Source organism: Catharus ustulatus, chromosome 29 (assembly GCF_009819885.2).
Source record: "Catharus ustulatus isolate bCatUst1 chromosome 29, bCatUst1.pri.v2, whole genome shotgun sequence".
Lineage (NCBI taxonomy): Eukaryota > Metazoa > Chordata > Aves > Passeriformes > Turdidae > Catharus > Catharus ustulatus.
In genome coordinates, this window is record NC_046249.1 from 5,664,905 (window position 1) to 5,678,152 (window position 13,248).

A 13,248-nucleotide genomic window follows, 5' to 3' on the forward strand; every position below is an offset into this window, starting at 1 on the left:
GACAGGTTCCCCAGGCAGAGACGGGTCCTCCAGGCAAGGAGGAGTTCCTCTGGCAGAATGAGTCCCCTGGGCATGGGCGGATCCCCAAGGTTAGGATGGATTTGCCTGCAGGTTTAGGTCCCTATGGGTACAATGGGCTCCCCAATGAGGGGATAGTCCCCTGTCCCTTTTTGGGCATGGGAGGGACATCTGTGGGGCTACGGCTCTGGGACTTTTGCGGGATTAGTGGGGCTGTGCCAGGGGTTGGAGAGGGCAGTTACTTGTGTCTGTGCTGGGTTCAGGGACAGTGGGGTCTGTACTGGGATGTCTGTGCCAGGTCACAGCAGAGTCTGTTGTCAGGGGACACCCAGGGCTGTGCCATGGAACCCACACTAGTTGCTGTCAGGGTTTGTGCTGGGGGAGCAGATTTAGGGTTAATGGGATCTGTGCTGGACTTGGGAACAAGTGGGAGTTAGCAGGGTCTGTATGCAGCCTATCCTTGCCAGGAGCCTGTTTCAGGGGACATTGTTCCCTCCAGGCAGGGTCACCCTGGGACACAGCTGCTTCAGCCAGGGAATGGCATTGCTGCTCTGGGATGAGTGGGGCCAGAAGTGGACCACTTGCCCCATCCCACAGCCACAGTTCCGTCCTTTCCCAGCTCCTGCCCGTGGCTACCTCCTCACCTCAGAGCAGCACTTGCCCTTGGCACCCTCCCCAGGCATGACCCTGTGGCATGGTAGGGGCAGTTGTCAGCAGCCACACCCTTCTCAGCCCTAACCCTGCAGCAGGAATCCAGCTGAGCTCCTTCCTCCTCCTCCCCACACTCATGAGGGACCCCAAGGGCCAAATCCTGCCCTTGGGGCCCAGTGTGGTGCTGCCCTGGCTGCACACGGGGATGTTCAACCCTCCGCCTGCTGCTTTCCAAGCTGTGCTGTTCCTCATCAGGAAGGCTCCCAACACCTTTCTGTCCCATGGTGGGGTTGTGGGCCCCCCAGCCAGGAAGCACTGATTTTCCAAATTGGAAAAAAAATGGGATGCGGGAAGGAGGGGCCAGGGAGGGGGATGCATTTTCCTTGTTTTCTTTTTGGGGCCGGACTCATCCAGCAGCGCTCACCAAATGGAAAAAGGCAGTCAGAGCACGCCTTGTGTGCTGGGCCGGGCGCCAGCCGCTGAGTTGGCTGCAACTGGGGCAAACTGGGGGAGTTTCCCACTGGTCCAGAGGGAGTGGAGAGGCACCCACAGCTCAAGCAGGAGTGCCCAGCATGCTGCAGGCATGGGGGACCAACACTGGGGTGTTGTGGTCTGGCAGTGCCTGACGCCAGCACAGCGGCTCCAGTGGGCACAGTGTCAGCTGGGATTTCAGGTGGGATTTCTGCAACCGGTGTGAGCAGATCCTGAAAAGGGGAGAGGGTCCAGGTGCTGCTGAGGTGGCCAAACTTGTGCAGGTGCCTGTCCCTCTGTGACACTGGCTCCAGTACTGCCCAGCCACTCCCTGCAGGTTGTTGGCCTGGGAAAATTGCATCCAGTGGGATTTGTGGAGGTCTGCTGGAATGGGGATAACCTCGCTGTGTGGTGAGAGGATCCCCGTCCCTGGTGGGCATATACGTCTGACACAGCTTTTTCTTCTGGTTGCGCTGGGACACAGGCCAGTGGGAATGAGCCTGTCAGGTCCCCAGGGCTCCACAACCACCCCGGGAGGGAGCTTGGAGGGACTCGGCCAGGAGTAACCCCCTGTCCCTCTGCTTCCACAGGATGAGTTCCACCCCTTCATTGAGGCGCTGCTCCCCCACGTCAGGGCCTTTGCCTACACCTGGTTCAACCTGCAGGCCCGCAAGCGCAAGTACTTCAAGAAGCATGAGAAGAGGATGACGAAGGATGAGGAGAGGGCAGTGAAGGACGAGCTGCTGAGCGAGAAGCCGGAGGTGAAGCAGAAATGGGCCTCACGCCTCCTGGCCAAGCTGCGCAAGGACATCCGGCCCGAGTGCCGCGAGGACTTCGTCCTCTCCATCACGGGCAAGAAGCCCTCGTGCTGCGTCCTCTCCAACCCTGACCAGAAAGGCAAGATGCGCCGCATCGACTGCCTGCGGCAGGCGGACAAGGTGTGGCGGCTGGACCTGGTGATGGTCATCCTCTTCAAAGGGATCCCGCTGGAGAGCACCGATGGCGAGCGCCTGGTCAAGTCGGGCCAGTGCACCAACCCGATCCTCTGCGTCCAGCCCCACCACATCAGCGTCTCCGTCAAGGAGCTCGACCTCTACCTGGCGTACTTCGTCCGTGAGAGAGGTGGGTGCTCGTCTGCCTGCAGGGCAGAGCCTGGCTCTGCCTTGCCACAGCCAGCTGCAGGGGGTTTGTTTTAGCTTTCTCTCCCCATGTCCCATCCCCTTCTCCCGCTGAGGACACTGCTCCCAAACAGCTTTCCCATTGTAGACCTTGCAGTGCTTCCCTCTCTCCAAACTGTTTCTCAGTTGGGTGCCCCCCATCCTCACCCCTCTCTCCCAGCCAGGACTGGACCCAGCTGCTCAGGAGCGGGAGGATGCAAAGGTCCCTGAGGATGCTTCTGTCTCTGGGCATTCCCAGCATGGACTTTGGGGGTTAAACCCAGAGCTAACCCCACATCCTGCACCTAGCTGAGAGGAGTGGGTGGGCAGCCTGGGCAGGAAAGGGGCAGCCTGTTCCTGGTGCATCCCCAAGGGCTGGAGCTAGGACAGGTCCAGCAGTGCCCATTTGCCATGGACTAGGGTGTCAACCCCTCGATGCCAGAGCAGGCACAGGGGAAGCAAGGCCGGCTGGGGAGGGAACAGCAAAAATGTGGGGACAGCTCCTGCTGTGCCCTGAGGGGATGCTGGTCCTGGCCCTTCACCTGCCTGGGGGTCCCATGGACTTGCTGGGAGAACTGGCTGTTTTTATTGTAGCACGGAGGGTCAAACCTGCTCTCAAAGCCGTCAAAAGGGGGAAACTGAGTCATGGTGTGCAACGCAGGCAGCAGGTCTCAGTTTGGGTCCCTGAGCCATTGTCCTTGTCACCAACTCATGTCACCTCCTCGTATGCTGGGAAGTGAAAGCTCTTAAGAAGGTATTTTACCTGGCCAGGTTTGTTATCCCTGGCTGGTGACATGCTGGCACAGACACCCTGCCAGCAGCTGGGGTCCCCCACAGACCCTGCCACCCTCCAGCACCCCCAGGTGTGTGAGAAGCCAGAGGAGATGCTGTGTGATCCTGGGTGAGGGCTGGGCTGGTTCACAGACAGGAGGGTCTATGACTTGCAGTCCTAGGGGCGATCAAGGGGCTCATGGTCACCTCTGGCCAGGCCAGGCTACCCACGTGTGGAGGGGTAGCAGGGTATTGGTCACCTCCTGCCCATACCCACAGCACTGGGTGATGTCTCTCGGCCTCGTGAGCCCACCCTCATCAACACCGCAGCAGGAGGAATGTGGGACCGGTGTCTCTTTGTCTGGTATTGGCCAGAGCCCAGGGACAGACAGTGAACACCACAGAGGCCACCGTGGTGCAGGCAGTGCCAGCAAATCAGGTGCCAATGTTGTGAATCATGGTGGGCGCATGCTCTGCTCAGCCATCCGTGAGATATGCTGGGTGTCACTGGGGAAACTGAGGCAGGGTGGCCATGCGACCTCCCCCAGTACCCAGGGGAGGGGTTTGACAGCACTACCAGGCCCTGGTGGCTTTGGGGAAAGCGAGGCACTGCCCACAGCAGGGAATAGCCGGGGCCAGACCCTGCCCCAGGACCCAGACGGGACCCTGGGCTGGTGTGGGGCACATACACAGTTTCACACACATGTGTGGCCAGGACCCGCCTGCCCAGCTGTGTCTCCCACTGTGTGAGCACGTGCTACCAGCGCCCGTGCCCATGCACGTGACTCGCCCGCTCCAGGGCAGCAAGTGACCCAACGGGGCCTGGCACCGCCGATTCCCAGCACGGCACTGGGAAAGGTGGGGGCTCTGCTGGTAATGGAGACGGGGAGTGGGGCAGGGTGCAGGCTGAGGGCTGTGGGTGTCCCGTGCACCTGGGGAGGGAGGGGGGTGTCATGTACTGGGCTGAGACATGGCCATATTGGGCTGAACCAGGGTGTTGCATTCTGTATTGGGGGCATCCTGTACTGACTGGGAGGCAGTTGCTGAAATGGGAGCACCCTGATGCTGGACTGGGAGCCCTACAGTTGCCAAGCTGAAGGCAGGGGCCAGGACTCCCACAACATCTGCAATGGGGTCCCCGTGTGCTGCCTGGTATGCCTCCCTGGGGTGCTGTGCTGGCAAGTTCCCTGGCCATGCCGTGTCCAGCTGCTGTCCCCGGGAGGCGGCTGCCCCTCTGCCACCCCCGCCCCTCCACCGGCGACCTTGACCCCAGTGTCTGGGTCCCCAGCAGGCCAAGTCACCTGACTGTCTAATTGGGAACACAGCGGCTGTAAATACTCCCTGATAAGGCCTGGCAGCCTCTCACTTTCACTGTTAAGGTCGCTCTGGCCCTGGTTAAGGGGGACCAGGATGGGCCGGGAGCAATAGCGTGGGACCCCTGAGGTGCTGTGGGGTGCTGAGTGGTGGATGCTCGGCATGGCTCAGTCCCAGCCCACAGTGGGCATGTTCTGTCAGGCTGTGGCTGATGGGAGGGGTCTCTCGCCTCCCACTTTCATGGGGAAACTGAGGCAGGGAAGAAGCATGGCATGACCCTGTATGACATGGCCGGGCTGGTGACAGCACTCGAGGTGTCCTGGGGATCCCTGTACCACAGCCTTGTGGACTAAGCAAGCTTCTCCCTGCCCGACATGCTGCCCTCCCTCTCCCTCCTACCTGCTCCTGCCCGGCACATTGCCCGTTCCTACCTGCCCCCTCCTGCCTGATTCTGCCTCCTCCCTCCTTCCTGCTCCCTCCTGCCTGCCCGCTCCTGTCCTCTACTGCCTCCTCTCACCTGCCTGCCCACTCCCCCGAGCCGCCCGCACCATCTCCAGCCTCAAAGGCCGGGGGCTGGGAGGGTCTGTCCCTCGCAGGCCCCCCCGGCTGGGCAGTCCGGGCTCCCCGCAGCCCCCGCGGCTCCCCGTTATCAGCCCGAGCACGTGCGCCCGCTCTCCCCCGCCCCCGCCGCCGCTTTTGCCGGTGTCAGCACAATTTCCCAGCCGCTGCTCTGGCAACGCCGGGGAGGGGGGCGGGTGGAGGAGCCCCTGGCCCTGCGCTCCCCCACCCGCGGTCTGGGGCAGCCTTGGCAGAGGCTGAGCGCCCGGACGTCACCCCCAGGCCCGTGCCAAAGGCGAGCTCTGCCCCTCGGCTCTTCCCCCTGTCATCGGCTTTCCGTGCCCCACGGTGGGCAAACTGAGACACGACCTTGCCGGGCTGCGGGGAGGTCCCGTCCCAGCCCTGCTGGCCCCGGGGGTGGCCGTGGGGTGCAGGGAGTGCCGGACGCCTTGGTCCTCCCCGGAGCAGCACCGGCCCTGATCCCATCCTGCACCCAGCCCTGCAACTGCCAGCCCCGGCACCTTTGGGGCAGGATGGGTGCGGGATAGGAGCTGGGCTGGATGCAGGATGGTGCGGGAAGGGCAGGAGATGTGAGCAGGGCTTGATGCAGGATGAGTGCTGAATGTGAGATGGGCTGGATGCAGGATGGAAGCAGGGCTTCATGCAGGATGGGTGCGGGATGGGTGCGGGGCTGGGTGAGGGCTGAGCTGTGCACACCGCAGTGGGGGAGGGGACGGCGCTGCAGCCCAGAGCTGGGTGTGCGGCGGGGCGGGGGGGGGCGGGGGGGCTGGGGGGAGCTCGGAGGTCGCTGGTGAAAGTCAAAAGCATTGCAGTAAAATGGTAATCAATCTCCCCAGCCGATGGTGCCAGGACCTTCGGAGCATTACAGAGAGATTCCTCGCAGCAGCTCCCGTCGGCAGCAGCCAGTCTGGGGGGAAGACAGTGCCCCCCACTCCCTGCACCCTCCCACCAGTGCTCCCCACCTCCGTTGGCTCTCTTGCTGCGCCCTCAACATTAGTGCCTCCATCCCTGCATCCCAATCTATTAATCCACCCGTCCTTGTATCCCCATACTGGTAGCTCCCATCCTTGGACCCCCATCCCATACAGGCTCCCAGAGCAGAACAGCAGAGGCAGAACAGGGTCACTGTTGGCCCTTCACACCCTCTGAGGCTTTCTGCTCCCCCCCGTCCCCCCAGCCATCATGCTCAGTGGGGCAGGGGTCGAGGCTCTGCCCTGCATTGAGCTTTTCCTGGCAGTGCCCCTTGGCTGAGTCCCCAGGCCGAGTGGGGTGGGAGCAGATGGGTGCCCAAGGCAAGCAGGCAGTGGGCCCCAGGGTGGCATCGAGCTCCTGGCAGCCCTGGCCATGCCACCGCCAGTGGACAGGACCTGGGGGGAGGCAGGGACTCCCGCGCTGTGCCAGCATCTGCGTCTCCCACTGCCTGGCAGCCCCTTATCTCCCCCCACCAGCCTCACCGCTGGGTGCCGGCGCGAGGCAGATGGCACCAATCTGCCGGGGAGCCCGTGCCAGGGCTCTCGTCCCAGGCGCGCTGCCGCCGTGCCAGGCCAGCCATGCCAGGCGTCTGCTCAGCCCCTCCAGATGGAGGGGCAGGCGTTTCCCCGGGCACCACCGCTCTGCCAACCCCCGCGAAAATATTTATCGCCAGGGTCGTGAGAAGATTGACGGGGTTCACAATATTTGGGATCTGCCATTCACAGAGCTGGGCACCAGTGGGAAGGCAGGCTGGAGAACACCCCAGCACACAGAGGAACACGGGCAAGCCCTCCCCGTGTTCCTGGTATCTCTACTCTCAGTCAAACAGCAAGGCTGGGGTCGAGGGGAACGAAGTAGGCAGAGCCCAGCAAGTCCAGGAGGAGACCCCCTGGGAAAGGGCACAAGGGTATGAGACAGCAGAAAATCTGCAGGGGCTGGATTCCTGTCCCCATGGCTGCGTGCTGCAGAAGCGGGATGGGAGGGGGTTCCCCAGGGTGCCACCCCCCCGCCACCCCTGTCTTCTGCAGCGTCACTACCCGGGGTCCCGCCGTCCCTGAGCCCGGTCCCGCTGCGAGCCTGCCGCTGGCACGGCCGGGGCGGTTTCCATGTGCTCGAGCTCTCCGGATCGATGTGCCGGCGACCTTGGGGAGGTCAGGGCTTCCCCGGCTCTCCCGCAGTGCGCCGAGCCGGCGGCGTGCCGGAGCCGGACGGCTTCCCCGCAGTGCCCGCTGCCAGCCGCGGCCTCGCGTCACCACTGAAGCGAGCTGTGCCGAGCTCAGCTCCGGCAGCGTGAGTGGTGCCTGCCGGGGACCTGGCACAGGGTGCCACGTCCTGTGCCGCCGGAGGGGACAAGGGGCCAGAGCTGTTCCGCGCACCGTTAGGCACCCGATGAATAAAAGATGAGCGAGCTCCTCTTGCGAGCACCTGCCTTCCCCCTCCCTCGCCACCCGCCGTACCCCCGCGCTGGCAAGCGCCGTGCCCTCCCCGGGCCGCAGTTGCCATGCTGGCCGGGTGCCCGGCTTCGTGCTGCGCTGGCAAGGGACAGCTGGGGCGGCAGATGCCCACGGTACTCCCTCCCGCCCATGGCCGCGGGAGGAGGGGGAACAGACGCCGGCAAGCCCCCCGTGTGCTCCTACACCCCTGATCAGGGTTGGCACTGCCATTTGGAGGCGGTCCCCTGTGACACTGGCCCCTGCACTGGGGTCTTGGCCAGTCCTGGGGAGGACTTGAACCTGCCGCCGCAGCCCTGCATGGTGGTGATGCAGGGGCTGGTTTTGGGGGAGCGTCGGAGGGGCCATGGTGGGGACCCGTCGTACTCGGGGTGGGGGGAGGCAGGCTGTGCTGTGGGGCTCTGCCACGGGGCTGAGACTGGCGAGGCAGCAAGATAGTGGCAGCATATTTCCCTTTCCCTGTCCCTTTTCCTTTCCCTTTCTCTCCACTTCAATTTCTTCCATTCTCCCTCCCTCCCTCCCTTCCTTTCTCTCCTTTCCCTCTCCCATCCGTCTCTCCTCTCTCCCACCCCCTCCCTGCAGCTGCACCCCCAGGTGCCCCTAGCCCAGGGCGCAGGGGCTGGATGCCAGCACCCCGCAGGGGAGAGTCAAGGGAAGGGGGGGTGCTCAGCCTTCCCTTTGTCTGTCCCACTCTCCCCATCCCTTTCCCCGCTGCCATCTGTCCCCGCTCGCCTCCGCGGGCGCCGGCAGCCCTGGACAGAGCCCAGGCCTGGCAGGGCTGAGCGAGGGGGCGGTCGCGCCGCCCGCCTGGGGGGGTTCCCCCCGGCCGCTGCCATCGCCCCGTGCCGGCCGGGGTCGGCCGAGGACAAACCCGCGCTCCCAGCGCCGCTCGCTCGCAGCCGCCGGCCAACGTGCTCGCGCCTCCCAGGCTCCCGCCCGGGCCAGCTGGCCGCGGCCGGCGTACGTGGCAGCGGGGCGCGTCCGTCCCCCCCGCCACCGCCCCGCCACCTCGGGGGATGCCTCCGGCCAGGACCTCCCCGGGGCTTCGCTCGGCAGGGGGAGGAGAAACTGCCGCCCCCGCAGCGTTCGTGGCTAAGGCCCAGCAAAGCCGCCTCGCCCCGAAGCCCTCCCGGCATGGCGGGGGGCGCTGCGGGCGGGGCGTTCTCAGGAGCGTGGAGGGGGGACCCGCGCCCCGGCGCGCCGGCCGGCCCGGCTCAGCCAGGATTTACCCGGCACACGCGGCGGTTCAGGGTATTATATAAAGGAGGTTACACAAGCAGGACTGTTCCGGGTTTATGTAAGGGCCACCCCAGCCTGGCGGCAGGGGGATGGACAATGGGACGGGCAGTGCCGCTCGGACCTGGGGGTCACTGTGAGACTAGGATGAGGAGTTCTGGGGGTTCTGACAGGGCAGGGCCCCCAAATCACACGCTCCCACAGTCTCGCTCGCCCCAGCCCTTGCAGTGGGATCTCCCCCATTGCACACTGGCTCCCTCTGGTCTCCCAGGGGTCTTATCCTGACCAGGCTGTTCACTCTGGGCCCTATTAGTCCGCGCCATCGCCATGGACAGCCGGAGGAGAGCAGTGACACCTGAGGAGGTGCTGGGGCTGCGTGGCCACGGAACACGAGGCAGAGGGGCAATTTCCCCCCACAGCCAGCCCCAAGGGAAACTGAGGCACGGGGCAGAAGCCTGCAGGCAGCGGTGCTGAACCCCCGCCCATCCCCTGCCCTCGGCTGGCAGAGCTGGGGAAGGAGGAAGGCTGCTGCCCTCCATGGGGGGCTGGTGCTGTTCACACCGGCGCCAGCAGCTCCCCCAGTCCCCGGCCTCCTGCAGCCTCTGCGCCTGCGCCCGCGCCGTTGCCGGTAACACCGTGCCCTGTTACCGTCAGCGCTCGGGCACTGAGCCAGGGCTCTCCCGCAGCTGCGCCAGCCCCCGGGGGCACCCGGCCTGCAGTGACACCCCCCGGGGCCGGCCCTGCCGCCCGGAGGTCGTTCCCACGCGCTGGGACCGCGGGCGGGTGTCGCCGTGGGGCCCGAGGGCACCGCGCCAGCCAGCGGGGCCGGGGTGCGGGATCCGTAATTCAATGGGTGGCACGGGGCCAGGCAGCCCGCGCCCCCCCCGGGCACACTCTTGGCTATTTTTGAAAGAGATTGGATCGACCTGTTTGGGCACTGAACGCTCCTCTGCCTCGCCAGAGACGACCCTGGCAGTGAGCCCCCTCCCCCTGAGCTCCCCACAATGTGGCAGCAGGACCACCCCCACCTCCATCCCCCGTCCTGGCCCTCCAAGGGGGTGTGGAGGCCGCAGGATCAACGAAGCAGTGGAGGCATGGGGAGTTTTACAGGCTTTTTTTTTTCTCCTCTCTGGTGCAGTTGAGCCATTTGTTGGGTCCTGGATTTGGAGTCTCCCCAAAACACCCCTTGTGAGGAGTGAGACCCATGAGCCCAGGGCTCCCTTCGCCATTTTAGTGCACCAGCCGGCACAGGCGGCCGTCACATGGCGGTGAGAGCAGCGCTTGGCCCGGCCACCCCGTGCTGAGGAGGCAGCCAGAAATCTGCTGGCGAGCTCGCCTGCCCAGCCAAAGGGAGCGCCGGGGGTACCGAGCCCACAGCCCCCGCCTCGCACCCACCGCCTCCATCAGCCTGGACACGAACGTGCTGGGAGGGGCTGGTCCTGCTGCCAAACCTCCGAGCCCAGGAAAGTCCTGGGTGCACCTTGGGCTGCCTCGGGCGCAAGCAGAGTGCTCGTTTTGGGAGCAGGTCCCCAAAGAGTCCCTTAGGAACAGGAGTCGGTGAAGTGGCATTGGCAGTGCTGGGTCAGGGTGGTGCCGTGGGATGGTGTGGGGGTACAGGGACATGGAGCCCACCCAGGGGGCACCCAGGGCTGGTGATGGCCCTCCTGGGTACCCTGGGGGAACAGGGACCAGGCTGGGATGTTTTGGTATGGGCAAAGGACTGTGTGGGACATCTCAGAATGAGCAGTGGTGGGGGTCCCTGGGCTCTGCCAAGGACATCTCAGAAGTACCAGGCAAGGGCATGGCTTGTGGGGCTGAGCATCCTAGGACTGGGCAAGTGGGTGCCATCTGGAAGGCAACTGGGGTCCCAGGGAGCCCTGAGGCCACGGTGGGAGGCTGTGGGGAGGCAGGCTGGCCTCAGGCTGTGACCGCCAGCCTCCATCCCGCGCCTTGGCTGGGCTCCACCACTAACCACTTCCAGAGCTGCCGCCAGATTTGTTGTTTTTAGAGGCGAGGAGGGGCCATGTCCGGCCACGCGGTGCCCGTGGATGCACGGGGGGTCCCTGCTGCCACTCCCCCATCCCAGCTGGTTTGTGCCCCGCTCACTCCTCCATGTCCAAATACTTGGGCATGCAATTGCTTCAAAATGGGGGAATAGGGTTAGAAAAAGAGAAATGGAGAGAAGGGAAGGAAAAAACTCTGCGTCCGTCTCCAGGGGGAGTTTCTGCTTCCTAAAATGGCTGCCTGGAGGGAGGCAGGGGTGTGGGCACAGGGGGGCTGCCGGTGCTGAGCAGCATCAAGGCAGGATGTCATGGGGCTGCCAGCATGGTGCCAGGCTGGCACAGGATGGGTGGAAGGGATGGTGGCAGCTGAGCAGGGAGACAAAATGGCTGATTCGGCATCACCGTTGAGCAGTCCCAGGGAGTGCGGGCTCACAGGGATGTCAGGTTGGGAGGTGGCACAGTACCACTGCCCGCATGGATAATCTTCCTGGTGGCCAGCACACAGGGGTGCCAGGATGGGAGGTGGCATGCAGCCCACTTGGATAAGTTACCCAGCCAATAATAACCAGTCTGGGAGCCCACATATGAGTGCAAGGGACTCGAGGGGAGAAAAAGGAGAAAAATAGGGAGAAAGGGAAAAATCCCAAGGTGGACACATGGGCTGGCAGTGGCAGCTGTGTAGTTCTGGTGGTGTTTTTGGATTGTATCAACGCTTTCTTGACATCTGCCAAGGCTGCTAGAGAGAAATGCTGAAGGCCAAAGGGTGGGAGGAGGAGGAGAATGGAGAAGCAGGGGAAAGAAAGAGTATGGGGAAGAAATACACGGCAAAAGTTATGGAAGGGCTTTGGGAGCAGCCAGGTGAGGAAGGATGCTCCTGACTGCGGTGTCTGGGCTGTACTAGGCTGTGCCAGGGCCACTGAGATCAGTGTCTGAACTGGGATATTTTTAGGCAAGAGGGAGCAGGGCCAGATGGGGCTCCAGGGATCAGAGTAGGTGCTGCCCCAAGCCCTGGTGCCCTGCAGGAGCTGAGCAGAGGCAGGACAAGGTGCCACAGGTTATGCCATGCTGCGGTGACACTGCCTGCTGGGGCAGCACTGGCTCACAGATGTGGGAGGAGAGGAGAGGAGAGGAGAGGAGAGGAGAGGAGAGGAGAGGAGAGGAGAGGAGAGGAGAGGAGAGGAGAGGAGAGGAGAGGAGAGGAGAGGAGAGGAGAGGAGAGGAGAGGAGAGGAGAGGAGAGGAGAGGAGAGGAGAGGAGAGGAGAGGAGAGGAGAGGAGAGGAGAGGAGAGGAGAGGAGAGGAGAGGAGAGGAGAGGAGAGGAGAGGAGAGGAGAGGAGAGGAGAGGAGAGGAGAGGAGAGGAGAGGAGAGGAGAGGAGAGGAGAGGAGAGGAGAGGAGAGGAGAGGAGAGGAGAGGAGAGGAGAGGAGAGGAGAGGAGAGGAGAGGGAGAGGAGAGGGAGAGGAGGCAGGAGGAGAGGAGAGGAGAGGAGAGGGAGAGGAGGCAGGAGGAGGGCCAGGTGACCATCACCTTTCCCAGCACTGGGGGATCCCCTCCTTTGGGGAGCAGTGCCCAGATCCGACGTGTGGGGCTGTCCCTGCTCCTGTTGCTGGCAGGTAGGGCAAGGGGGGCTGGTTGGTGACTGTTCCTCCGTGGTTGGGGACATGCCAATTTGGTGGCAGCCCTGCCGCGTAGTGAGAGCTGCTGGGCAGCCTATGACTCAGTTTCCCCCAGCAGGGCAACAAGGGGGCAGTCAACTGGTGGGCAACCCTGGCTCCCAGCAGCATGGAGGCTGACACTGGCACGGGGGGCTCACCCTGGTGGGTTCTCCTCTTGTAGATGCAGAGCAGAGCAGCAGCCCCCGGACAGGCATTGGCTCGGACCAGGAGGACAGCAAACCCATCACACTGGGTAAGTGCAGTGGGCAGGGCTTGGGCAGGAGGACAGGGGACACCCCAGTCTGTCCCCAGGGTCCCTGCCATCGCAGGGGAGGGGGCCCATGACACATAGTCAAGCTGCCTGTGCTACAGCTCTGGTGTTCCCCAGCCCCAGCCAGCCACTGCCTGGCCCCTGCAGTGAGCTGGGCATTGCCTTGGCTTCGTCCTACACCCAGCAGAGTCCCATTGAGGCCACAGCCCTTGGGGACAGCAGCTGCCATGGAGGTCCCATGGTAGGGGTGCAGCCCCAAGCCCTGCCAACACTCTCAGCCACAGGGAAACTGAGGCATTGAGCAGGTCCAGGACATTTTCAGCAGAGGGAACTAGTTGAGGTGTTGTCTCGCTGGAGCAGGGAGTGGAGTGGAGGCTGAGGAGGTGGACAGATGGGGATTTGGGGTGCCCTTGAGCATCGCCAGAAGGCAATGTAGGATGGGAGGGGTGGTCCTGTTTGCCCCCTCAGCACGCCCTCCTCTCTCCTGCAGATTCGACAGACTTCCAGGAAAGCTTCGTCACCTCGGGGGTGTTCAGTGTCACCGAGCTCATCCAGGTGTCCCGAAGTGAGTGTGACTGTGATGCCGCAGCCCAACCCTCATCTGCCTGGGCACAGCAGTGTCCCAACAGCCCCCTCCCATCCCACAGTGGGCTGGGGCTCCCCTCCCCATCGGGTCCCCCTGACCCCCCTCTTTCCCTG

General features: G+C 63.9%; 1 protein-coding gene across 4 annotated transcripts in view; it reads left to right on the top strand.

Moving 5' to 3' along the window:
• NFIC (nuclear factor I C) overlaps positions 1-13,248 on the top strand; it is a 40,643-nt gene that overhangs the window by 16,897 nt on the left and 10,498 nt on the right. For all 4 annotated transcript variants that reach the window (XM_033082241.2, XM_033082240.2, XM_033082242.2 and 1 more), the window contains exons 2-4: positions 1,731-2,262; positions 12,460-12,531; positions 13,040-13,114. In XM_033082241.2, coding sequence (XP_032938132.1) covers positions 1,731-2,262; positions 12,460-12,531; positions 13,040-13,114 — 679 coding nt within the window. The remainder of the gene's footprint in view (positions 1-1,730; positions 2,263-12,459; positions 12,532-13,039; positions 13,115-13,248) is intronic.